This window comes from Dermacentor variabilis, chromosome 1, assembly GCF_050947875.1.
Source record: "Dermacentor variabilis isolate Ectoservices chromosome 1, ASM5094787v1, whole genome shotgun sequence".
NCBI classification, from domain to species: domain Eukaryota; kingdom Metazoa; phylum Arthropoda; class Arachnida; order Ixodida; family Ixodidae; genus Dermacentor; species Dermacentor variabilis.
The window spans coordinates 45717603-45745433 of NC_134568.1; the positions used below are offsets into that span (position 1 = coordinate 45717603).

The window sequence follows — 27831 nt, forward strand, 5'->3', positions numbered from 1 at the left end:
GGTGGCGCTATACGCCTGCTCACGACTGGTCAGCTTACGACTAGCATACAGGACGGGGTGTTCTACTTCTCCATTTTCCCGTTGGCACAGTACAACGCCCATGCCTCGCTCACTAGCATCGCACTGAACAACGAACCCTTTTGTATAGTCTGGCGATCGTAGCACAGGCTGGCTTGTTAGGGCGCTCTTTAGGGCGCTAAAAGCTCTTTCCTTTGTCTCGTCCCAGACGACTGTTTGCGGCTCTGTCTTTCTTAGAGCATCCGTCAGGGGAGCCGCGATATCAGAGTACCTGGGGATGTACCTCTGACAGTAGCCGGCGACACCTAAGAACGACCGAATATCGGTCTTCGTGCGCGGTTGCGGGAAGTCTCGCACAGCGGCCACCTTTATTTCAGAGGGGCGGCGACGACCCTGACCAATCACGTGACCGAGGTAGACAACCTCGGCCTGTGCTAACTGGCACTTGGGAGCCTTGACTGTCAAGCCCGCTTCGCGCAGGCGGGTTAGCACTGCCCGCAAGTGTGCCATATGCTCAGACCAGGATGCGGAGAATATCGCTACGTCGTCTAAATACGGTAAAGCGAATTCTTGCTGTCGCCGCAACACTTTATCCATGAGGCTTGAAAAGCAGTATGGCGCGTTCTTCAAACCAAAACTCAACACTTTAGGACGGAATGTTCCCATTGGTGAAATGAACGCCGCATACCTACTAGCCTCTTCGGTAAGTGGAACCTGCCAATAACCCCTGACAAGATCTAGGGTGGAAATAAACTGAGCGCTACTAACTTTCTCAAGGCGCTCCTCGATGTTAGGGATCGGATAAATTTGATCCTTAGTGATGGAATTAAGCCTGCGGTAGTCGACGCAAGGACGAGGTTCCTTGCCCGGTACCGCAACTAAAATCAAAGGGGAGGTATAATCACTCTCACCTGCCTCAATAACACCGAGCTGTAGCATTTTCTTTACCTCAGCCTCCATAATATCGCTCTGGCGGGGTGACACCCGGTACGCCTTGGATCGTACTGGCTCTGGGGAGGTAAGTTCTATGTCATGAGTAAGGACAGAAGTCCTACCAGGCCTCTCAGAGAACAGACCTTGAAACTCTTGTAAGAGCTGGTGTAGTTCGGTTTTCTGCTCAGGCGACAGCGGTGCTTTACTGATAAGGTCACTAATGACTTGACCGGTGTCTTCCCTGTTCGTCACTGAGCCTAGTCCCGGAAGCTCGACCGGAAGCTCTTCAGGAACGTTTACCATCATGCACACCACTGCTTCCCTTTGTCTATAAGGTTTGAGCAGATTACAGTGGTAAACTTGCTGTGCTTTCCGCTTTCCTGGCAGACTCACCACGTAGTTAACGTCCGACAGTTTTTGAACAATCCGTGCTGGGCCCTCCCACTGCACGTCTAGTTTGTTGTTTAGCGATGTGCGCAATATCATGACCTCATCGCCCACCTCAAAACGACGGGCCCTGGCGGTCCGATCATAATAAACCTTGGCCCTCTGCTGGGCCTTTGCCATTGCTTCACCTGACAACTCCTGTGCCCTTCTTAAGCGTTCGAGGAGCTTAAGCACGTACTCCACCACGACTGGGTCGTCGCCCCTGCCTTCCCATGATTCTCGAAGCATGCGAAGCGGAGATCGCAGCGAGCGACCGTACACCAGCTCAGCTGGCGAAAACCCCGTAGCCGCATGCGGCGCGGTCCGTAATGCAAACATCACCCCAGGCAGACACAGCTCCCAGTCAGTTTGATGTTCAAAACACAAGGCTCTCAACACGCGCTTCATGACGGAGTGGAGCTTCTCAACGGAATTCGACTGTGGGTGGTACACTGAGCTGTGTAACAGCTTTACCCCACACCTTTCGAGAAAAGTTGTCGTCAAAGCGCTAGTAAACACTGTGCCCTGGTCTGATTGGATTTCCGCAGGAAAACCAACTCGCGCAAATATGGACAGTAGTGCATTGACTATCTCAACTGAGCTGAGTTCTTTAAGCGGCACTGCTTCAGGGAACTTTGTCGCTGGGCAGATCACAGTCAAAATGTGTCTGTACCCTGTGGCTGTTACCGGCAGAGGTCCCACTGTATCAATAACGAGCCGTCTAAAAGGCTCCGTAATGATAGGTACCAATCTCAACGGCGCCCTCGATTTGTCCCCTGGTTTGCCCACCCGCTGACAGGTGTCACATGTCCTCACGAAATGGTCTGCGTCCCGAAAACACCCTGGCCAATAGTACTCTTGCAAGAGACGGTCCTTAGTTTTCTTAACTCCTAGGTGTCCGGACCACGAACCCCCATGCGACAAGCGCAACAGATCCTCACGATAGCATTGAGGAACGATCAGCTGATCGAACTCCACTCCCCTGCGGTCTAGATACTTCCGGTACAGGACTCCACCTCTTTCCACAAAACACGCATTTTTCCTGGCGATACCTTCCTTGACATTGCAGCGCACGTTTTCTAGGCTGCCATCCTTCTTTTGCTCGGCTATCAAAGCCGACCGGCTGACTTTTAGCAACCTATCAAGTCCGTCTGACGTAGGCGCGATGAGCAAATCTGCAGATAGCTTTTCTAACTTTCCCGCATCGGGATTTTCCTCTCCGGTATCTGGTGCCTTTAACGTTACAGACTCAATTTTATTCAGTTCGGGCGTGCTCTGAATATCAGCTTGCTGCGCCTCTGACCCTTTTTCATTGTTTGATAACGTCGGCCCCGCAACTACCGCCTTTGCAGCGAGCTCCCGAACCTTCGATCTGGTTAAGGCCTGAACGCTAGCCTCACCAAACAAAAGCCCCTTCTCGCGCAGGAGGTGATCGGACCTGTTCGAAAATAGGTACGGGTACTGGGGGGGCAGCATAGATGACACTGCCGCCTCCGTCTCAAGCGCTCCGAAAGGTCCTTCAATAAGCACTTTTGCTACCGGCAGACACACGCTATGAGCTTCCACGGCTTGCTTGATCCATGCGCACTCGCCCGTGAACATATGGGGTTCTACGTAAGAGGGGTGAACTACATCCATTGTAGCTGCGGAATCGCGAAGCACTCGGCACTCTTTCCCGTTCACGAGGAGGTCTCGCATGTAAGGCTCGAGAAGCTTCATGTTCTCGTCAGTGCTGCATAATGACAAAAACACAACTTTTGGTTTTGTTTCCGGACACTGCGCCGAAAAGTGACCCGGCTTCTGGCACGTATAACAAACGCGCGCTTGCCTCGTCTCGAACCGCTTTCTGCGTTCGGCTTCGGCTGCCGCCGTCTCCTTAGGTTCGGTCGCACTGCTTTCACTCGCATCCGCACTACGTGTGTTCCCCTTTGCTCTCATGGGTGTGAACTTCGGCCTCTCAAACTTTGAGCCAAATTCACCCTTTTGACCGTCCTTAGCTCCGCGAGCCCGACGCGTCACAAACTCCTCGGCTAGCTCAGCGGCTTTAGCCACCGTACAAACGTCTGGCCTATCCAAGACCCAGTACCGCACGTTCTCAGGTAACCGACTATAAAACTGTTCCAGCCCGAAGCACTGCAGAACTTTATCGTGGTCACCAAACGCTTTCTCTTCTTTGAGCCACTCCTGCATGTTTGACATAAGCCTGTACGCAAACTCTGTATATGACTCACTTTTGCCTTTCTCATTTTCCCGAAACTTCCGACGGAACGCCTCCGCTGACAGCCTGTACTTTTTTAGCAGACTCGATTTCACTTTGTCGAAATCCTCTACCTCCTCTCTATCCAAGCGAGCGACTACGTCGGCCGCCTCGCCGGGTAACAAAGTGAGCAAGCGCTGTGGCCACGTTTCCCGAGAGAACCCCTGCTTCTCGCACGTTCGCTCAAAGTTAACCAGGAACAAACCAATGTCCTCTCCAAGCTTAAACGGCCGCATCAGGTCAGTCATTTTGAACAATACGCGTTCTCCTGCACCGTGTGCCTGACTTCCATTACGAGCGCGTTCCATCTCTACCTCAAGACGCTTCATTTCCAAAGCGTGTTGACGGTCGCGCTCTTGTTGCTCTCGCTCTTTCTGTTCTTTTCGTTCACGCTCCTGTCTTTTTGCCGTCTCCCTCTCCTCAATGGTCTCAAGGCATTCCGACAGCTCGTCATCCTCAGCTTCTAACTCAAGAATAGCCCTTAGCAGTTCAGGTTTTCTGAGTTTGTCTGAGACATCCAGACCCAACTCTCTTGCAAGCTCCAGCAATTTCGGTTTGCGCAACGACTTCAAATCCATGGCTGCTCTGAATGCTGCTTTCTCTACTGCCTATTATTGTCTTGCCGCAAACTAACCCGGCAGCAACGACAACCACAATTACCAGCTCTGTTTCTGACACTAACAAAAGCCTGGCAAAACTCAGAAGAAGAAAGTCCCGCACTCACCAAACCTCGCAGCCAAGAATTCAGCGCAGTCGTTCCGCTGCAGGCAACCAGTCATCACACAGGGCTCGTTGCACTGCTCCCGGATGGTCGTTGAGCTGCTCAGCATACAGTCAACTGCATCTCTTCGCTGCTGGCCTCCGTTGTCGCGATCTCACCACTGGCAGACAGTTGTTGGAATCGCACCGCTGGCACGAGTTGTTGGGAACTCGGCGCTGACGCCCGTTGTTGCACCTGGGTCGCAAGCCCCAAGGGTAGCGTTGGCCTGGCGGCCTGGGGTACAACTGGAAGCATCCGAAGGTCCCGGCAAAGCATGAGTCGACTGGTAACAACAAAACAACTTGTTTATTCTAACATCGCAAAGAGTTGGCGGTCAGGTCGACCGAAGTAGAGAGACGGGAGAGCACGTTACTCAACAGAAGAAATCGGAGCCTCTTCTTGGCGTCCGGGGGCAGCTGCTTTTATACTCTCGCAGTTGAGGGCAAGAAGGAACCCCTCTATAGACGAGCACGTGACTGTGCCGCTCGGGCACAATGGGAAGAGAAGGTGGCGCATACGTCGTGCCGGCGCCGCTCGGGCACAATGGGAAGAGAAGGTGGCGCATACGTCGTGCCGGCGCCGGTCAGACCCCTCGCTTCACAGTTGGGGGAGCTCCTCTCCCCGGCTGCCGCGATTCGACAAGCGTGGGCACCAACATGCACATACACACACACGCACATGAAGACACGTGGCATTGGAACATGCCTGGACGCGCATGGCAGGGAGGCGTAGCGGCGGCGCCGAACGGGCCAAAATGTCTGCCGCTTTGAACGAAGCCCCAGCGTCCGTTGCATCCGCGCCGGCTTTACCGCGCGTCGTAGGCGAAACGTAACACGGCGCAGATGTTAACATGCGGAACAGATTAAACCGCTTGCCTTGAAAAATAGTGTGACGTCAAGGTTGTCGCTGTATATAAGCATTAGAGGTATCGGCGCTAAAAATAGCTGCGTTATCGATGGGGCGGACAGGTATAGTTCGTGCACCCGTAGAACAACGTGCGTACGAGGAGCGCCGGAGGGAACAGCAACGAGAATGTAAACGGCACCGACGCGAAACGAGCACCGACGAAGAACGTTCCCGCGATGCTGAACGAAAAGGACAATCACGAGCCCGAGAACCTTCGAACGCGCAAGGACCCCGGACTCGCAACAGAAAAAAAAAACCATTCCACTCTGTGAAGATGGAATGGCAGCGAAAGCAATTTGCTTTTTGTTTGAGAGTTATGACTGTCGAGGTTTCGTTGCCATTCCATCTTCACAGAGTGGTATGGTTGTCATATTCTTTCCTCACCAATATTCGGAGCAGGTGCAGACAAATGAAACATCCCTGAGGAAATACGCATGTATCAGCCTAATTGTAGCTAAGACTCACTGAATTTGTAATTACTAATGTTAGGCCGCCAATTGAAATTAGACGTTTATAGCTATAACGCCAAGCTCATAGCAACATAGTAGGCAAATAAAAATATTTTACTTAAAATACACTAGCCCGAGGAGTAACGCCCCATCTTGGGCGCGAAATTGAAACCAAGCGTGTAAGGATCACACAGTGAGCAGGATAAAAAGCCATCATTTAACGTGCGCTGGCACGAAGATAGTCACATAATCATAATGGGTAAAGCAGAACCAAGCTACTACGCTTCACTTGTATGTTCGTGCGGCTCTCGGGTAGATGACGATTTTTCTCCATTTCAAGCATCACCTTTGATAGAACTTGAGCGGTGACACAAATTTGCTATATTAGGACCGAAAGCTAAACGCCATGGAGAATTTGTTAAGGCACAGGCTTCAAAACCAAGATTACTGCTGTTTGAATCTAATGTATGCCACTAACTTCCAGTTTTTCGCTTTTTGCTATGTGCAGATGGTCCAAATATCAGTACGTCATCTAAGGACGCACTTATTTAACCAATTTCTAGCATCAGCTCTATCGTAGATGGAAGCTTGCTCGGATGCGTGAAATACACGTTGTTTCAATAAACATGTTCGTTGAAGACGCCAGCACAGTCGCACGCATATTACTGTGTAGTTTTTTTTAATTATACATATGAAGTGAAAGGGAAGATTATTATACCATTATTGGCACCGGCTACTCTCTTTCCAGGACAAGCAAAACAAAGGCACAAAAGAAGTCATATGCACTCGACAGTCAAATAAATAGCACGAACATTTCCAGATGTTGTATACACAGTTTCGCAAACTATTGAAAGTGCACAAAAGAGTCTCAAAATTCACACATAAGTTCAGTTCATATCTACGCAACACGACACATAAAATACAACAACACCAGAGGTGAGCTTCACACATAGAACATGCTATGCAACCTCAGGTATTGAAAGAAAATGTGATAGTTGGGTCAACCAGGATACATGTAGTAAGAACCTAATATATTTGTTCTTTCAAAAAGATAAAGATTTCAAGTCACAAGTTCAATTTATTGTAGCTCTATTGTTGGCCATGGACCAAATATGCTGTATTTTCAGAGCGAAAAGTTTGCGTTCCATCAAGAATAAATCGGCCTGTAGTATTCGCCTCGCAGCATCGTGTCGCGGCCACTCAAAAAGGAGGTGTCGTACGTCTTCGTCACCGGGGCCACAATGACACTGCGCACTAACCAATGCGCTGAATCCTGTGTAAAAATCGACGTGTGAATGTCTTTGCAAGCCGCAGACGGTGCATTAAAGTTATGCCAGAGTTTACACTGGATTATGAAGCCTCTTGTCTGAAGCTTCTTGGAGGGCCAAATGCGTCTCCAAGATTTGTAATCACGCAAATTTTACTTGCTATAGCAACTTTTATGCTTAGTGCTATCACTGGATCGTGTCATTTTGTCTGAAGCCTCTTTGGTCATATCTCTTAGCAGGTAAAAAATAAAAATAAACGAGAAAGGTGTTAAAAATACACAGTTGTGTGCACCGGAATCTCGGAGGCAACAGCCGTCATTCGGCAAGTGCATGCTAATTGGCTGTTACACACAGAGGCTTCACTAATGACTCAAGTATCTGGCCATTGCTAGCAGAAGTTCGTCGACATGCACCTCAGGGGAAAGGTGAACAATAGCTAGTATAGTGGGAATCACACTTGTCTATAGAGTGGTTAGGGCTCGTATACACAAAAAAGTCTATTGCATTAGAATTCTTAGTAAAAGGAAATTCCAGGTAATCCTGATGCTGGACGTGTTATTTGCAAATGCGGCCCGCCAGTGGCAAAGGTGCCTCGCGCAGTGCGCAGCTGCCCACTCGGCTACAAAAGACAAATTTTATTCACACTGTACGTCAGCGGCACCGTTGGCAAGAGAGACGCGAACTTGCCATCGCAAATCCGTCATTCGGAGCTTTCCGTTAAAATCTTTCAACTTTTCTTTTGTGAACACTTCAGGTTTGAGGACCTCCGGCGGCGCAAGGACTTGCGCCTCTGGCAGCCGAAAAAACACGCACTGTGACCAGTATGCGGGTGGCCGCCGCGCTGGCCCTGCTGTGGACCACGATGTGCGGGACGACGCTCGGCACGTCGCAAGAGCGCCAGCAGGCGTCAGCGCTGCGCGAACGACTGGAGCGCCAGGCCTGGTCCCGGTGCAGCAGCAGCGCGGGCTCGGCGGCTCGGGCGCCCACGGGCATCATGGGTCCCGCGGTGGTCGAAACCCCCCCGCGGGTCGTTTCTGGCGGCGAACGCCAGACGCGCCAGGCCGATCCGGGACCGGAAGCGGGTAACCGGGCCGCCTACCTGGTGTCGGCCACGGGCACCCTGGCAGCCGAAAGCACCGACGCAGGCCGCCTTCCATGGCGACACTTCAGCGTGGCTCTGTGGGTGCGGCCCGAAGGCGGACAGCCTCGAGAAGCGGTCGTCCTAGGTGAGTAACGAGGGCCGCGGTCGGCATTCTCGAGGGACTTTGCTGTTGATCTAGTTGGAATATTCAACTTAAAGCAAAAACAGCACAATCTAATGGTAGAAAACGATTTCTTCTTGGGTACATAAATGGCGCTTTGTGTGTGCGTTTGTGCGTGTGTGTGTGTGTGTGTGTGTGTGTGTGTGTGTGTGTGTGTGTGTGTGTGTGTGTGTGTGTGTGTGTGTGTGTGTGTGTGTGTGTGTGTGTGTGTGTGTGTGTGTGTGTGTGTGTGTGTGTGTGTGAGCCGGGGGCGCAGCCGGAGTGCATCGAACAGCCCAGAAATCATAACGCGCAGTTCATGCAAGATTTAGTTCTGGAAATCTGCTCCGCAACACACAGCGATAACTGCGGAAAGTTGGACATTCTAATAGCAAGTGCTCAAGCGTTTATTATCTGGAATGTCTGCAAACGAGGCACTAAAAAGCGAGGCACGGCTTCTCTTAGAATTGCTTTGATTCATCTGAAGCACGTGTATGTTCTGGCATAATTACTTGGGCCTATGCTTTTCCTGCTACACTGTAATTATCTTCACGCATAGTTTCTGCAAAAAAACGCGTTTTTACGCTGATGACTGCTTTCACCATACGTTCATCGCTTACATTCGGATGAACGTATAGAGAAAGCAGATATCAACGTAAAAATGCATTTTTACCATAAACTGTGAGCGTAAATTATATCCTGTAACAGGAAAAGCAGAGGCCCAAGTAATTATGCCAGTAGATACATGTGCTTCAGATGAATCTATGGAGTTCGAAGAGACCTATTGACGACGATTGGAAATGGAATCACTAATTCAATCAATTAGAGTATGAAGATTTAATACAAGAATAAGTTTGCTCAGTAGTTGCAGTAAATGATAGTGTATAAAACTTTGGAATACCTGTGAGTAATGCATCAATCGAAGACCGAAGTCAAGAGCAAGAAAGACGTGCGTGAATTCGGTCATTTGAATGCCGGTGCTGAATCCGAGCCGGAAACCACGCTGAGGATCATAGAGAATATGGTTAGGTTCAGCAAAAAGTTCATGCTGTGTTTGTGCCATGGCAAAACGTACCCCAGCTGGTATGCCAGAAGCCCGTCTTTACCTAGCGCATTATTCACTTCAAGAGAACTCTTACTGATGTAAACTACAGCTAGCTAGCCTGCTCGGCGTGTGCGCCTGACGCGATGTTTGCCGTTCGTGCCACCATCATGAGACCAGACGGATCCCTCAAGATTGTGTGCTTCGATAAGTTGAACAAGTAAGAGGTAAACGGCAGAGGTGTGTAATTAACCAAGGGGAGCTTTTGCCCTTTACTATGAAAGTTACAGTGCAAGATGCGTGGTTTCTGAAAATTACCGTAATGTATTCGCTTGTCTAAAATCAACAGCATTGGGAAAATTTATTAACATTATTCGGGCTACACAACTCTCTTTAGAATCCACATTTACCAGCACGCTAAAGATATTTCCTGAATTCACAACGGCATCATCAACAGACAAAAGTGGGTTCGGATATGCAAGGTATCTCGAGTAAATACCGATTTGAAGCAGCCGTTGAATGCATTAGCAATAACCATTGATATTTAGAAGCACAGAAAGCTGAGCGGCGCTCGTGTTGTCCACTTCTCTTCTCTTGTTTCCGTGTCTGCACGCCTTACCCTTCTTTGCATTATGAACGTTTGATTGACTGATCCCAGTTACGTTCAAGAAGAATGTAATCGTAGAAATTTGATCGGGCAAGATCAAGCTCCATTATTTTGGAGGCTTACTTTGAGCAAACTCAGGCATTGTGGCTTAGAAGTATGAGTCCTTCACTGCATATGCTTTTTTTCCAAAGTTTTCCTCCTTGACCAAGTTGAACTGAGCTCTCCGCAGAGGATCAACATACAATTTGCGCGCCGCAAATCTGGCAAGATGAAGCTGCCAGTGCAGTAGTTCCCTGGTAAAAAGGACAGGAGTGGTGTTTTTAGGGCAACCACATTTTCATTCAACGCGTGTTTTCGATATTTCCGAAACGCAAGGAAAAATTATTTGTGTCATAAAAAATACTAACTTGTACAAATGTGTGAAAGGCATTATTTCAAGTATAATTTATAGAAACTTCATTCAACTCTGATGTAATGTCGGAAACTGTTGTATTCGTATCGATGCGCGTAGGAACGGAGCAATGGACATGGAATAGTAAAACTTTCTGGTCGCAGGTACTGTCAATACCCTCGATTTCAAAGCATCGTGTAAAAAAAGGCGTGTGTTCTTAGAAAAAAAATGCTGTCCGATATCACTTGACCTCCAGCGGTGTAAACAACTTGTTGCAGTGCATATAGGCTAAGCAACAATTAACCGATTCTCGACAACGCGAAATGTCTGGGCCAACAAATGTGGGACCTATTCTTCTTCTTTAAACTCTGCGCAACCGCATTTTCCCATTCTTCTCAATTTTTCCATGAACTTGGCGAGAAGCCTGCCCCGCGGCCTACGATTGTCCTCTCCGTTCCCCGAATCACTGAGGACATGCGAACCTGCCTGATCCCTTTAGTCCAAAGGTTTCGTTCGTATATCGACGTTCATTTTTTGAAAGAAGCATCCAGAACAGGCGCTGCTCTGTCTGCCCATCGTGTGTGCGTTCTTCCTGTGTCTCTAGTACCTTTCGCGCTATTTCAAAGAGAAGCGTTAACCGACAAGCCAAACTGTCCATTTTGATATGTCCACGCAACGCCTCCTCCAGCTTGCATCAGGTTCAGAAGCGGGACAATCGCTCTTTACTGACTTTCTCTTATTCTGCTCCCGTCTTCTCTTTCACTGAGGCACCGGTTTCAGCGAGTTCACGGTCGTTTGCTTGGCCGTATCACGCATTTGCGGTGGAGGACTGCCAAGATGTTTGCAGTCGGCTAGAGTCGCTGCCTATCCGCGATTATCTGACCACGTGCCACGTCACCAAGGGATTTCCCAGCAAACAGCCAACGTTCTCTGAAACGCACGTGTTCTTACAAGGCCGTTTGATGCTCAGCATTAAGGATAAGAACGCTCACTACTTTTTTTTTGCGTTTTGGTAGCTCTTGACTCCGTTATGTACGTAGGGAGCTGGAAGCGCTGGTTCGGATACGCATATACTTGCTATAGCCTCTTGGCCTCATCAATGCAGTCTCAAATCTTGAGATGGCACTGAGCGCTTCAGGAGAGTTAATAATTACTTCCTGTAACCATAGCCTCCGAAAGAGGATTTATTAGATAACTTGTTTGTTCATGAAATCGCATAGAAAAAATAGGAAGGTTCAGACGAGGAGGATCACAGCTATTTCTGACGTATCACAGAATATTTAGTTCCGTTTCGGTACAAAGAAGAAGCAAACTTCTATTTCACTCTGCAATGCTACCATTGGAAGAAGGTTTGCGTGGCCTTCCAGCTCCGCTTTCCACCATATACTGCTGCTTCTTTCATTTGATTTGGGAAGGAATGGGTAATATCAGGTGGGCTGCCGACTTTTATGAACCTTAGCCGTCATGATGAGCAGCCTTGGCCACAGAGACATGGTGGCCCATGGTGCTCATCCTAGATTCTGAACCCTATACCATTAGGCCGCTCTCACCTTAAACGCAAAAAAAAATCTGCAGGAGAACGCGGATTCTTTTAGTTTAATGCGAAGTTTAGACATCTGCCTTTTCTGTTTGTACATCAATCGCGCCAACTGTTTCTAACCATGCAGTACAGCAAATAGAAAGAAAGAAAGAAAGAAAGAAAGAAAGAAAGAAAGAAAGAAAGAAAGAAAGAAAGAAAGAGAACAGTTGCCAAGCGAATGAACATCTTTATCAACATGCTTGTATTATTGAAGGTCTATGAGAATGATTCCTGTATACTTCACGTGTCTATTAGAATATTTTGCTACTTCGCTGGTTGCGCCGTATATATTTCGCCACTTTTCCTTTTGCCTTTATATTTCTTCATTTCTTTCTCTAAAAGTATTGCGCCTTCGATACCATCTGTTGGCCTAGTGCAGTGCACGCTCGTGTTCTTCTTAAGTGTCGGTTTTCATTGGAACCTTCCTGTTTAAGCTTACATCGCGTGATATCTCGTTGTACAGTAGTACCTACATGAAGTCGTCAGGTTTGTCACCATGCCGATAGCTTTTCATTTGAGCCCTTCATTGTTGCTAAAATCGACGAGCCGCGTGTCCCTCTCAACGCATCAGAAGAAAGGAGGTGATGAAGCAGCACTGTTGTATCTCGCGCGCTGTCTGTCCTTAAGTGGAGATATCGCGAAAACTGTCGCCGCGGTGCTATCATGAATGCTTCTGTCGGTGGTGTTTCTGATCGGTGCAGAAGTACCTTGGAAAATGGGGCGAAGAGCTCGCACTTGAAGCGCGCGAAAGCATGTCAGGGCTACAGCTTGCAAGGCCGAGGCTCATGCAAAGAACGTCTGTCGAGAACACGACAATCAGTACTCGTGTGCGAAATTACGGCTTTCTGAAAGAAAGTCTATTTGCTACGTGTTTGCGATTGTCTGGTAATCACGCATTGCATAAACGAAGAATATTCCGCTTTGCCACCGTGGTGTGTGCACTTTGCATACAACCCTGTCCACGCAAAAAAAGATCACCCTTGGGAATGACGGCCGAAGGGTTTCGACTACCGCAGATTTATTGTCCTTCTATGGGAGAAACTGAGAGGCCGATTCCATTCCGGCACCGGTAGGCTATATTTTCGCAGCCTTATGAATTCGTACAAAACTCAGGTGTCTATGTGCTACTGCGTTGTCGACGTGAATTTTGCCCTTTTCAAGCTTAACTCAGTCGTATTGAGGATCAAGATGTGGTGTATGGTAACCATGCCGGTAAAGGAAATGAAATTAATGTAAAAAAATGCATTCGCGTTTCCTTTTTCTTTCTTTTGTATATTTGGTGTCTTTTTCTCCAGTGGCAAGACTTAAAATTTCAAGGTTGTATATTCGTCTATGTTCGAAGGCAGCGTAATCATTTGACCATAATCTGTTAATCAGCTTATTATTACCTATTATTAGCCATTAGCTTTGACCAGACGTCGCCAATAGTCCGTATGTCACAGGAAGCTGTTCAAGAAATTTGGAACGTCTGTCTGTCTGTCTGTCTGTCTTTCTGTCTGTCTGTCTGTCTGTCCGTCCGTCCGTCCGTCCGTCTGTCCGTTTCTGTCTGTCTGTCTGTCTGTCTGTCTGTCTGTCTGTCTGTCTGTCTGTCTGTCTGTCTGTCTGTCTGTCTGTCTGTCTGTCTGTCTGTCTGTCTGTCTGTCCATCCGTCCGTCGGTCCATCCATCCGTCTGTCTGTCTGTCCGTCTGTCCGTCTGTCTCTCTCTGTCTGTCTCTTCAACTACTTTAACCCAAATTTAAGGCAACACTACTAGTAAGCCACACTTCGCACTTCCTACTCATCTTGGCCCGTGTTCACTAAATTTAAGATTCCTACACTGTAACTGTTCGTAAAAGCAAATGTCAGCAATCCTGACGTTGGACATATTCAATTCTTCGAGATGCACATGATGGAGCACAATTCATCCCTACTTATACTATGCAGCTAATGAGAGAATTGTCGAAATTATACACGCTTAACTCCGCGCCTACGTAATTATCCGATACATGACGATATATGCAACCACAGAGTTTTGCACCGCTGCATAGCAATTTCTTAAATGCAAGGTAAATCAACTTTAGGACAGCTTCATTATTTTTCCAGACAGGACTGTAGGAAGGCCACATATTTTTACACGGGTGTAATTAACAGAAAAGATCGATTTCGCCACCCATTTATTTACTGACTTGCAGTCCACATTTACATTGATCAGCTGAAAACAGTCTTATCGGAGACAATGGCTAGGTTTTCTTTTATTTTAAGTTTTCGTGAACAAGCAACCCTTCTGAGATATTTGTTTGCTAAGTCGAGGCGATTGTCCAAATCATCATTGTCCATTCGCAAGCAATGGCACTGTGTCCGCCACAGAGTACGAATCGAAGACTGCTGGACCAGCCGCCTCTGCGAATTGTCCGGAATGAGCCGCCATCCACTCCGTTGAGTTATGATAGGACATTGCGAGCCTCCATTAGCACTTTGCAGGCATGCTTCGCAGCAGCATTTGGGTGCCTAGTGCGCGTTCGGTGTGTAATAAGGCGAGATGATTAACAACCTTGAGCATACATGCTCTCGCATACTTTAATTTGGATGATCGTTAAGAGATTTCGGTGATTGCAGTGCATAGCGATCGCCTCCATCTCGGTGTGCTCTGATAATATGTATGTTAGTGTTCCTAAAGAGAATATATTACATATAATTTTGGCTTCACAGACTCTAAAGGCTGACTGGCGATCTTGAACTCTTGTACCTTTGGCAGGCTGTGAAGGAGTACGTTTACCTAGGTCAATTACTCACAGGGGACCCTGATCATGAGAAAGAAACTTACCGAAGAATAAAAATGGGCTGGAGTACATACGGCAGACATTGTCAGATCCTTACTGGAAGCTTACCACTATCATTGAAAAAAAAGGTGTACAATCAGTGCATTCTACTCGTGCCAACGTATGGGACAGAAATTTGGAGACTGACAAAGAAGCTCGAGAACAAGTTTAGAACCACGCAAAGAGCGATGGAACGAAGATTGATAGGCGTAGCAAAAAGAGACAGGAAGAAAGGGGTGCGGATCAGGGAGCAAACGGGGTAGTCGATATTCTAATTGACATTAAGAGAAAAAAATAGAGCTGGGCGTGCCATGTAATGCGTATGTTAGATAACCGGTGGACCATTAGGGTTAGCGAATGGGTGCCAAGAGAAGGGAAGCGCAGTCGAGGACGACGGAAGACTAGGTGAGGTGATGAAAATAGGAAAATCCTAGGCGCAAGTTGGAATGGGTTGGTGCAGTACAGAGGCGATTGGAGATCGCAGGGAGAGGCCTTCGTCCTGCAGTGGACATAAATGAGGATGATCATGATGATGATGATGATTATGATTATGATTATGATTATGATGATGATGATGATAATTTCTGGCTCATACAGCGTACGAACAAGCGGTGGAAGAACTTGCCGTGCATTGTTGTATGTGCGCATGCTAGAATCAACCATATCTGCTGAAAGCCTTTACTGAGCATAGCTTTGTAGATTAAAGTTTGGTATAGATGTTAGCCTTGCAGGCTGGCTTATAAATTACGCTCGCACAGATAAGACCATCCGCAAGGAAAAACTGGCCGTTTCATTGCTGTGAATCTTGGCTCTCGCGGGGTGTTCCAGCTTATACGTGTGCTTAGACATAGTTGAAAAGTGTGTTACGTTTCGTTAAGTGCCCATCTCAAATGCACCAGGTTACCTTTATCATGACCGAGTGTCGTGTTGTTTTCTGTGGCAGCATACATCGAGCGCCTTTTATTGATAGGCGACGTTTCTCATGCATCAATTCTGACACAAAACGCGTCAGAGTAAGGTTCGCTCAATGTGTGCAGTTGTCGGACCTGATGAATTATGATATAACTATTTTATTGATTGGTTCAGACGTAACTTACCAATAATCGATTACGCAAACGTTGTTTGGGGCCGCTATACGAAAGTGATGTGAACAAATTAGATAAGGCATTACGGTTTATTTTTAATAGTTATGGACGAACATCAATTTCACAACTAATGGAGAAAGCTAATATTAAGCGTCTATCAAAGAGGAATCTTGTTGGTCGTTTGACTTTTATGTTCAACATAGTGAAAGGACTGCTGAATAGCCAGACAATGAACTTTGTTAAATTTTCTCTTGGATATGCTACTCGGCGCCGACATCAATTTACACAAACTCCCTTTAAATATCGAAACAATAGTTTTAAATACTGCTTCTTTCCACGAACAGTAATTGAGTGGAATAGTTTTGAGTCGGATATAAGCGAACAAAATTAATTAGAGAAAGTTGGGGATCTTTTGGAATTACGAGGTGCTTTTTTTTCTGTGCGCCAGATTTTTTTTCTTTGTTGCCCATATGATTACTATATTTTTCTTGCCGAGGATGCTGTCTTATTCACGTACATGTGTGTGCATGTGTATATATATATATATATATATATATATATATATATATATATATTGTAAGGGGCGTTTATTCGGCTCGTAGAGCAGCAGCGACAAACTCAGCACCAGCAGGTAGGGCGCAGCCAGAGAACGAACTGGGCACGAGCCACGCGATGGCAAGGGGGCTTTTCAGCCTGCCGATCTTCGTCACAATCACCCCCAGAATTGAAGAGTAGCCATCCTGGCGACCTCGGAAGAGGTGAGCGGATCGTAATACTGCTTCAGCCGGTCAATGTGCACAGTCTCTCGCCCCCGACGACGCTTATCGGGAGATGGCGAACGGGTTCGACCACGTAATTAACTGGTGATGTTTGCGCAACCACGCGGTTGGGCCCGGGGTACTTTGGAAGGAGTTTGGACGAAAGGCCAGGAGCAGCAACAGGCGGGACCCAAAGCCACACGAGTGAGTCGATGGGGAAGGGGTGAGGTGGAGGGCTGGGGTCGTGACGTTCTTTTTGGCGGCACTGTTGAGCAGACGTCAAAGAACGGGCCAGTTGTATGCATTTCTCGGCGTGCTGAGCGACCAAAGAAACAGGTGAGCATTCAGCAGGGTCCGGCCGGTACGGGAGAACAGTATCAATGGTGCTGGAGGGATGGCGGCCGTAAAGCAGAAAGAATGGTGAGAATCCGGTAGTGGCTTGAGAGGCAGTGTTATATGCGTAAATGACGAATGGAAGTACAGGATCCCAGTTGGAGTGGTCAGGCGCAACGTACATTGATAGCATGTCACCAAGAGTTCTGTTGAATGGTTCTGTTAAGCCATTGCTCTGTGGATGATAAGCAGTAGTGGTCCGGTGCATAACTTCGCATTCCGATAGGAGTGACTGCAGGACGTCTGAGAGTAATACGCGGCCCCTATCGCTCAACAGTTCACGAGGTGCGCCATGGCGGAGAACGAAGTTGTTTAGAAAGAACGAGGCGATGTCTTTTGCTGATGCGGCAGGCAAGGCGGCGGTTTCAGCATATCGTGTCAAATGATCTACGGCGACAACAATCCATCGGTTGCCAGCGCCAGTAGATGGAAGAGGCCCGTATATATCAATGCCGACACGGTCAAATGACTGAGCTGGGCAAGGAAGTGGTCGGAGAGGTGCGGTGGAGAGGTGCGGGACACATTTGCGTTTCTGGTAGGCAATGCAGGAGCGTACGTATTTTTGGACGAAGGTGTACATACCTCGCCAATAATGCCGTAGGAGAAGCCGTGTGCAGGTTTTTGACACTCCGCCGTGACCACACTGCTGGTCAGAGTGAAAAGTGGAGCATAAATCTTGTCGAAGGTGGCGGGGCACTACTAAGAGCCATTGGTGGCCGTCATTGTGGTAGTTGCGGCGGTACAAAAGTCCGTCGCGGATTGCGAAATGCTGCGCCTGTCGGCGTAGCGCTCGAGGTGCCGAAGCTTCCGGAGGATTTGACAAGAAATCGAATATCATGACGATCCATGGGTCTTTTCGTTGCTCCGAGGCCATGTCCAGGATTTTAAGTGGTGAGATGTCATGTCTGTAGGTAGAAGTACTGCTGTCTGAAGTAACTGGAAAGCGCGAGAGGGCATCGGCGTCAGAGTGTCTGCGCCTAGAGCGATAGACGACACGGATATCATATTCCTGGATTCGGAGGGCCCACCGAGCGAGGCGGCCCGACAGGTCGTTTAGGTTAGACAACCATCAAAGACCATCATGATCCGTCACCACGTCAAAGCGTCGACAGACGACGAGATTTGGGCGAAATGTTTGAAGAGCCCATACGTTAGCCAGGTACTCCTTTTCTGTTACTGAGCAATTGGCCTCAGATTTCGTGAGGGCACGACTGGCATAACCGACCACGTATTCGGAATTAGTTTTCTTACGTTGTGCGAGCACGGCACCAGGGCCGACACCACTGACGTCAGTGTGAAGTTCTGTAGGAGCGCTTGGATCAAAATGGCACAAGATTGGCTGAGACGTGAGTGTCACACTGATCTAGTGGGCCGTGTGGATGTTGGCAGAGATGGAGTCGGGAGACGCAGGCGAGCACAGCAAATAGATTTTACTAAGAGCAAACCCAAGATAAAACGCACTCAAAACTCAATCAACTCCAAGTAACATTCCTAAGACATGAAATACCAAAAAGTGACATCGGCACCTTTGTCGCCTACATAACGGTGACTAAATATATCCTAATTACCGGTCGTGTCTGTTCCTAGCGCGTTCCACGCGAAAGTCTCGTAACCCTGGCCTATGGCCGCGCGCTAAAAACGGAACGCTCTTACAAAGTTCAGTCGTGGCACGTATCTCCAAGTCCGATGTGCGTCAGCTCTTGGTCACCGTCAGTGCTCCCGCCGACTCCGCAAGTTTTGCTTCCTTGGTATCGGCCGGCCAGCTCCTCCGTCTCGGGTGTCGGTGTCCCGAACTATGTCGGTGACGTCCCACTCAGGCCTGCCTGGCTAGGCCTAGCGCCGGGCTCCGCCGCTACTTCTCCGAGTGCCGGCGAGACGTCCCGGGGACTACCATCCGTGCTGGTCTGCCGAAGAAGGTGGATCCAACTCCTGGAGTGCCCTGCACTGCCGTGGGAGGCTGCAGCAGGTCCAGGGAGCCTCGCTCGAACGTCACCGAGGTCGACGGCCACCCACTGAGTAGCCAACGTCACGGGCCAGTCCGAACCTCCATGGCCCCTGTCGCCAGGGCGAAGCTGGCGCTCCAACCTCCTTGGCCCAGAGCCACGTCGATAATCCCACCTTGGCGCCGCTTCTCCTCCGATCACACCTCGGGTCACGCCCCTCGAGGGCTCGTGCCGTTCGGACCGGTTGGCGCACGTCGTCCTTTTCTTTTTGTGCCCCATGTCTCTTACATATGACATAGGCCCCCTTTTCAGGAGTTTTCTTTTCAAAAAACTGCCTTCTGTTGGTCTTTGTGGTGGCGAATTTGACTCTCCCGCTGTAACTTGGGTGCTTTTTCTTGCGTCGTCATGGCTCACAACACGTCACCGCACTGTCACACACTTTCACGACATGCACAGTTCACAACGTTTGCCAGTTCATTGTTCTCACCACTTTACACATGTACACTTACTCGTCCGCGTTTCACTCTTGACATTTCATCACTCCAACGCCCCTACTCATGAAATCCGCACTACTACTATTATAGCTCGCACCGCACTACTTCTCTCCGCCCTGGGAGATCTGAAAACACTTCCTCGAACTTGTGAATCAACTCATTTAACTTATCTACTTGTATTGCCGCTAGGGCTTGGTTCAGCCTAACGCTCTCTACCCCCGTGGTCTTCTTATCGATATAAGTGGGCACCTCCCCGTGGTAATCCTCCTCGGCAATCACCATGCAAACTCTAGTCTTCTCCTCGTTCTTCCCCCTTTCTGTCTCCTTCCTCTGTTCATACTGCTTTACACGTCCCTTAGCTACCTTCTTTTGGCATACGTCACACGATTTCACATACCGCTTCTCATCACTCTGCGCCCCGATCCAAAAGAGCTCTTCTGTGATCCTTTCTGTTGTTTTTCTTTACTCCTTTGTGGCCTGCTGTGTCACTACCGTGCCATATCTTCAGTACTGTGTCCCTAAGCTCCTTCGGGATCATCAACTGTAGTACTTCCCCACCTGAACTAAACATACAGTTCCTGTATAATACGTTATTCTACTTTATAAACTCCACCACTGTCCTACTCCTTTTCCTTCGCACCAGTTCTCATACCTTTAAGTGATACTTTCGTATTGATTCATCCTTGTTCTCAAGTTCTTTAAATTCTGCAGCCGTTACATTTAATTCCTTAATTGTAACCTACAAAGCTGTTGGAGGTTTGGTACTACTATTGCTTGCTCGTGTCTTTACTGCAGCAGCTTTATCTGTCTCTTGCATCGCTTCTTTTTGCGCTTCTGGGCGTTCTTTCTCTTCCACGTCCTTCCCTCTCGTCCTCCAACTTGGTTCAGGGTCGTCTGCTCTCCTTACCCCACGTAAATTTCCCACAATCAAATCATAAAGAGGGTCCTCCACACGTCTAGCTGTGACTAGTCCGGTAAAAAGGGTGTTGATATTTGAATCCGTGCCTCTGGCAGATATTTTACGGACTTATCTACCAAAATTACTGGTTTAAAGTACCCGGTCATGCTTTCTGGGGGCACTAGATTCCTCCTCACTAAAATGGCATTGTCTCCTGTGTCTCTCAAGACCGTAGCCTTGTGTCCCTCTACCTCGACTTCCACTACAGGCATGTCCTGCTCTATCTGCCCATCCTCTCTTGACGTCATGATACATGCCATCTTATCCACGGCTCCAGTCCTTCATTCGTCTGCCTTGTGACCTTTCTTTTGGCACAACTGGCAGACCACCAATGTTTCGGGACGATTATCTCTCACTCGGCAGTTTATCGCTACATGACCTAACCGGTTGCATAGAAAACATCTCTGGGGTTCCCTTTGTCTACTGATTTGCCCCTGGTTCTTCTCCTCTCCATCTGCTCTCGTGTGTGCGTCATTGTCGCTCTTTCCTAAATTTCTCAATCCCTGTGCTTCTATGAACTGATCTGTTTGTTCTGCCATCTGCTCCACAGTTTGTAGTTTTCTTTCCTTAAGGATTATCGCCAAACTGCTGCTACACCTGGCAAGAAATTGTTCAGCCATCACCTTGTCGTGAACCCCCTCGTACGCTTTGTCCGTCTCAGACAGCTCTATCCACCTCTCAAAATAATTTGTGAGCCGACACGCGAACTGCTTGCCTGTTTCTGAATCTTCAGGTTTATAAGACCTAAACTTCTCTCGGAACCCTTCTGCGGTGAACCTGAATCTTTGCAATTAAGTTTTCCTGACCTTGTCATAGTCTAATGACTCCTAAGCTGGCATACGCCCAAAGACACTCGGAGCCTCGCCCACTAAACATAGACTCAAGGAGTTAGCCCATCGCTCCTCTACCAGCCTTGCCCGATTGCTATTCTTTAGAACGCATCCAAGTCATCCCTCCGCTCATCGAAAGGTGCCATCGATTTCCTAGGGCAAATCTGTCGTGGCCTGGAAGCAGGTGACACGGATGACGCCGATCCGGGAGTACTCGTGCCTTCACGAAAGCCCGTGCCCATCTCTGCTAGCCTTATCTTCAATTCTAAAATTTCCTTTTCTCGTTTCTGCTCTTCACACGTTCGTTCGTGTTGCTCTCGCGCTCGTTCGTCTTGCTTTTCGAAGAACGCCATCGTCTCTTCCTCCCACAGGTTTAAGCCTTTAGCTATCGCCGCCAAACGTTCCCACTCCATCTCTAAACCAGCAAGATCAGTGACAGGGCCAAAATGGAATCCTGGAAATCTCCTGGGACGGATCCTATCCGGGGACGTATGCTAGCACACATACTATCCTGGCGGGCTCGTCAGTTTGTGTCACACTGATCTAGTAGGCCGTGTGGATGTTGGGAGAGATGGAGTCGGGAGACGCAGGCGAGCACAGCAAATAGATTCTACTAAGAGCAAACCCAAGATAAAACGCACTCAAAACTCAATCAACTCCAAGTAACATTCCTAAGACATGAAATACCAAAAAGTGACATCGGCACCTTTGTCGCCTACGTAACGTAACTAAATATGTCCTAATTACCGGTCGTGTCTGTTCCTAGCGCGTTCTACACGAAAGTACCGCAACCCTGGCCTATGGCCGCGCGCTAACAAACGGAACGCTCTTACAAAGTTCAGTCGTGGCACGTATCTCCAAGTCCGATGTGCGTCAGCTCTTGGTCACCGTCAGTGCTCCCGCCGACTCCGCAAGTTTTGCTTCCTTGATATCGGCCGGCCAGCTCCTCCGTCTCGAATGTCGGTGTCCCGAACTATGTCGGTGACGTTCTACTCCGGCCTGCCTGGCTAGGCCTAGCGCCGGGCTCCGCCGCTACTTCTCCGAGTGCCGGCGAGACGCCCCGGGGACTACCGTCCGTTCTGGTCTGTCGAAGAAGGTGAATCCAACTCCAGGAGTACCCAGCACTGCCCTGGGATGCTGTAGCAGGTCCAGGGAGCCTCGCTCGAGCGTCGCCGAGGTCGACGGCCACACCCTGGGTAGCCAACGTCACGGGCCAGTCCGAACCTCCATGGCTCCCATCGCCAGTGCGAAGCTGGCGCTCCAACCTACTTGGCCCAGAGCCACGTCGATAATACCAGCTTGGCGCCGCTTCTCCTCCGATCACACCTCGGGTCACGCGCCTCGAAGGCTCGTGCCGTTCGGACCGGTCGGCGCATATCGTCCTCTTCTTTTCTTTTTGTGCCCCATGCCTCTTACATATGACAGTGAGTAGGCGACGAATAGTCGTAGAGGCATCATCAGAGGCTTCCGACCAAGCAGAAAGTTCATTGTCGCCTTGGAGAAGTTGGTTTAGTGGTGCGATCACACTAGCGAAATTGCGAATGAAGTGTCGAAAATAGGAGCATACGCCAATGAAGCTGCGTAGTGCTTTCAAGTTAGTGAGCTTCGGAAATTCGGATACGGCGCGAAGTTTAGCAGGATCAGGAAGAATGCCTTCTTTGGAAACAACGTGGCCTAATATAGTCAGTTTTCGAGCTGCAAATCGGCACTTTTTTTAAGTTAAGCTGGAGACGAGCACTCCGGAGACAGGTCAATACTTTATGTAAACGGCGAAGATGGGTTGTAAAATTAAGGGAAAAGACGACAACGTCGTCAAGGTAGCAGAGACAAGTATGCCACTTCAGGCCGCGTAGGATGCCGCCCATCATGCGTTCAAAGGTGGCGGGAGCGTTGTACAGACCGAACGGTATTACAGTGAATTTATACAAGCCGCCTGGTGTTACGAACGCGGTTTTAGAACAATAAGCGTCAGCCATGGGTACGTGCCAGTATGCAGAGCGGAGAGCTAACGAGGAAAAAAATTACGCTTCTTGCAAACAGTCAAGTGCGTCGTCAATACGTGGCAACGGGTATACATCCTTTCGGGTAATCTTGTTAAGCCTTCGATAATCGACGCAAAATCGTATCGGGCCATCTTTTTTTTAACTAAGACTGGTGATGCCCAGCGACTACTAGAAGACTGGATGACATCGCGATTGAGCACATCGTTCACCGGGTCATTGATAACCCGTCTTTCAGTCGCCGATACTTGGTAGGGACGCTGTCGAATTGGTGCATGGCTCCCAGTGTCGATAGTGTGCGAAACAGTCGTTGTGCGGCCGAGTGATGTTGCTTGGCAGTCAAAGGAGGAAGAGAAGTCTTGGAGCAAGCGAAGAAGTTCGTCGCGCTGCGTCGTCGTAAGGTTACTGGCAATAGCTGGCGTAAAAGTCAGTGTTCCTTCTATTGCGATTTCAATAACGGTTTTCGGGCAAGTTTATACATTTCGCTGACACCGCAGTTCTCGACTTCTGAACTGCGATTTTTAGTTTTCCTGGCGCAGAGGCCTGCGCCGCCGGTGCATGGGGGAACGGGAGCGGCGGCGAGGAGAAGGTGAACGGCGAGCCGAGAATGCGGTCTCGACGTTAGGAGGAGATTCAGAGGTGTCTGAATAGTTGCAGCTTTGTTGGAAACGTGGCGCATATATGCATGGACGCACATTGTTGGGAACGTTCGGTGTAAGCAGGCGATAGTGGCGTGCCCCGTGTCCAGCACGACCACAATAAAACAAATTGGACGATTGTCTTCCGTGCGCCAATGGTCTTGAGGTCGGGCATAGTGCACCAGTGGCCGGACTTGAGGGGATACGGGTGGGCGCAAAGGTGGGCGAAGGGGACCGTAGGTCTGTGGCGCAGGCCTCGTCGCGCCTTCGGCGTACGTCAGGGGACCGGCCGTCGGAGCCTGCTGGAGAGAAGGCGAAATGTGGTCGGCTACCTCCTCCTTGATGACAGATTGGAGAGCGGGCGCCAACGGAGTACTCGACTGGCCGTGTGTAAGTGGAATCAAGGAAAGCTGACGAGCCACCTCTTCACGGACGAACTCCTTGATCTGTAGCAGCAGCGAAGTGTTTTCCGGTGAAACAGCCAGGCTCGACATTGAAGTGGCCTGAGGTGTAGATGGGCGGGTGGCTATGCGTTGTTTGCGTAGTTCGTCGAAGCTTTGACAGAGACTGACGAGTTCAGAGACTGTCGATGGATTTTTCGCCAACAGCATCTGGAAGGCGTCACCTTCAATGCCTTTTAAAGTATGGTGGATCTTCTCGGCATCAGCCACTGTGACGTCGACGCGGTTACAGAGGTCGACAACATCTTCTATATATCTGGTAAATGTCTCCCCGCACTGTTGCGCACGGCCACGCAAACGTAGCTCGGCGCGAAGCTTGCGAACCACGGGGAGCCCGAATACCTCTGTCACATTAGTCTTGAGGGCCGTCCACGTCGTCAGATCACGTTCGTGGTTGTGGTGACACACGCTGGCGACACCGGTCAAATAAAACTGCACGTAATTCAGTTTTTTTTTTTTTGGTGTCGTCCCAGAGGTTGTGGATGCTGACCTGGTCGTAGTCAGCGAGCCAGTTTTCTACGTCATGGTCTTCGGTACCGCTGAAGATAGGTGGGTCGCGTTGACGCAACGAGCCGGGGCAGACCATGGTAGTCACCGGGGCAGCGGGTTGTGGTTGTGGCGGTCCTTCTTCCGGCATAATGAAGACGGGCTGCAGTGTCCGATTACGAAGTTCCAGAATTCCGGTTGTACCCAGCAGCTCGACCAATTGTAAGGGGCGTTTATTCGGCTCGTAGAGCAGCAGCGACAGAGAGAGATAATTTAATTAAAGAAGGCAGAGAGGTCGGCCTGAGCTAAGGTGCTGTAGACTGCTACTCTGCACAGGGGGAGGGGGAACAGGGACATAAAGGTGTGATGAGGGATGATGATGGCATAGCAAGAGGGATGCGCAAAGGTAAAAGCAGATTCAACACTCTGATGATAAACATTCACAAATGTCATCCATGAAGCCACTATCAGGTTTCGTAACAAGTCTGTAGTGAGCAATTCAAGTGAACTTAAAAATAGAGGCGCTAGGACGAAGCTGGTGTGTGGGCCGCCCCTGCTTGAACAGCACAAGCGCCAAACAAAATCTTTATAGCATATAAAGAGCTGCGATAAGCGGCTCTAGCACAGCGAGCACTTGTAGGGCACTTTAGCGGCCGGAGTCTCGAGACCACCGAGAATTACGCGCATTGACTCTACTAGGTGCTTCAGCATTTTTTGTACACTCTCCTTCACATTGTGTTCATCTCCCTGCTTGCCCGTAGTGTCACCGGTTTCATTGGCCCTATAATCCTTGGCTTCATGGCGCAGAGGACCACTAGTGCCCGCTGGCATGGCCGTGGGCCTAGGGGGCAGCAAAGGCCATTGCGTGTCTGTATGAGATGGTGGAGGTGAATGTTTGCCGCGTGCTCTCGTCGACCTTGAATTATCAGTAGACGCCGTTACCGTCCTCGATGCACGTACAGGCAGAGGTGGTCGTGGTACCTGTGCCATGCTAGGTAGTTCTCCTGAAATGGTTTTGTGTTGCTTCTGTCGAGAGCGTTGGTCACTTTGGCGAACAGATTGAGCAGCCTCTTTACGTGAAGATTGGTCTCTTGCCATTTTTCGAAGTATACGAAGCAGTGACAAAGCGACAAACTCAGCACTAGAGCATGTAGGGCGCTGCACGTGTGTGTGTATATATATATATATATATATATATATATATATATATATATATATATATATATATATATATATATATATATATATATATATATATATATATATATATATAATTACTCATGTCTCAGGTATTTTGTTGGCTGCCACAACTCCTATCATTGGGGTTAGCAGTATTTGAAATAAATAAATAAACTTGGTATGTTCGCTGTTGTTATGTCGCTGGCTTCTGCACGACGAGATAGCCACCAGTGACTAAGGAATGGTGGTATGATGCCCAGTACTTGCATTAAAGCAATAACGCAGCTTAGCTAACATGCCTGCGCAGTCAAATGAACAAGAAATAAGACTGACAAAACAACCGACAACGTGAGAGCACATTCCGCAGTTTCCGTGTACATCTTCACCTTTTTCTTTCTTGTTTTGTTCGTGCGTACGTACAGAGGCCCGCGACGTGTGTTCCCCGCTGAGCGGCAAGCGCTGGTCGCTCCAGATCGACGGCGACGGCCGCGATGGCGAGCGCAGCGGCCACTTCGCGCTACACCTGCAGGCGGCCCGCTCGCAGGAGACGTCGGTGCTGCGGAGCCCGGTGCCGTACTCGCCGGGACGATGGCACCACGTGGCTGTGTCCTTCGATGGGGCACACACGCGGCTATTCGTCAATGGCGCCCAGGTACGTACATCCGCAGATATCGCACCTGTGTACGCCATTCAGCCCTCGAATCCCTCCGGCTGCAATGTCTTGCTTCTTTAAAGCCATAGCAATTTTATGCACACTCCAGGCGCATCGCCGCCGTCGTCGTCGCTGTGATGTTTCGTAAAAAGTCCAAGTGCGATAACACCGTGGCCGCGCGCCGTGTGCTGTAGGTGCGAGTGACAGCGTGCGAGGGTGAGCCGAGGATGGTGTCTTGACCGCGCGCGCGCAAGGGAGCCAAGCGGTGAGGAAGCGCGTCGTCTTCCACCGGGCGCTTCCACTGGGCGGCTCCATATGGCGCGACCAGGCGGGCCCTATCTTGAAAGCGATCTGTGATAAGTACAGAGCCTAGGTGCGCCGAGTGCTGATAGCTTCTTGCGCGATATGTTCTCGCCGCTTACTTCGCGTTGAAGCGAGAGGCAGCATGAAGGTGAATTCGCTCGCTGCTGCTGCCTCTCTTCTCCACGCCAGCGTTTTGACAGCGATTGTCCGCGCACATTGAATGAGATGTGTTCATGTTTGCCTGTGCACGCATGACGGCATGCTTGTTCATTTGGTTAGTAAGCGTATCTTCACAAGTGTATACAGCCGATAAAACTATTATCCTTACTTCGTATAGCTGTAGTCGCAATCGATGCTTCGCCTTTCGGCCGAAACTTCGAATTTTTTTTTCATTATGTCTATTGTAATGGTTCATTTTTAAATCGCCTAAAAAGAAACTCAAATGTGCTCTAGGTTAGTTGCAAAGTAGGCAATTCACATTCCAGGGCAAGTATCGCTTTATAGGCCACGATTGGGCCACATTCTCACGCGCGTCAATCACGTCGGTTATCACCTTAGAGAACACGTGCGCGCACACCAGTTTTCACTCCATTGGGGGCACCTTAAACGTCCCCCTGCGGTCAAAACTTAATCCGGAGTCCCCCACTGCGGCGTGCCCCACAATCAAATCGTGGTTTTTGCACGTAAAGCCCCACAATTCAATTTCCATTCGGCCAGAGTTACCAGTTCATTTCGCTGTAGCACGTCGCATATCAATAAGCAGGCTATAAAAGCCGAAGCAGGCCAGTTTCTCCCATTCTTCCCTCTGTAGCAGCCTGCACTTTGAGAAGCGCGTGTTTGAGAAGCCCAACTGCTCCGCCTTCGCCATCGGCCGGCATCACCCAGTCCTCTCCTCGTCGCACCTAATGCTACGTAGTCTCCGTGCGAGAGTGTAACGCCTTCGAGACCTGTCCCTGTATTAAGGGCGTGTACTTC

At 49.2% G+C, this 27831-nt stretch overlaps 1 protein-coding gene across 3 annotated transcripts in view; it reads left to right on the forward strand.

Moving 5' to 3' along the window:
* Positions 1–27831, forward strand: part of LOC142576875 (pappalysin-1-like) — an 86830-nt gene that overhangs the window by 6561 nt on the left and 52438 nt on the right. For all 3 annotated transcript variants that reach the window (XM_075687056.1, XM_075687057.1, XM_075687055.1), the window contains exons 2-3: positions 7772–8243; positions 26324–26553. In XM_075687056.1, the coding sequence (XP_075543171.1) occupies positions 7841–8243; positions 26324–26553 (633 nt within the window). In that variant the 5' untranslated portion in view covers positions 7772–7840. The remainder of the gene's footprint in view (positions 1–7771; positions 8244–26323; positions 26554–27831) is intronic.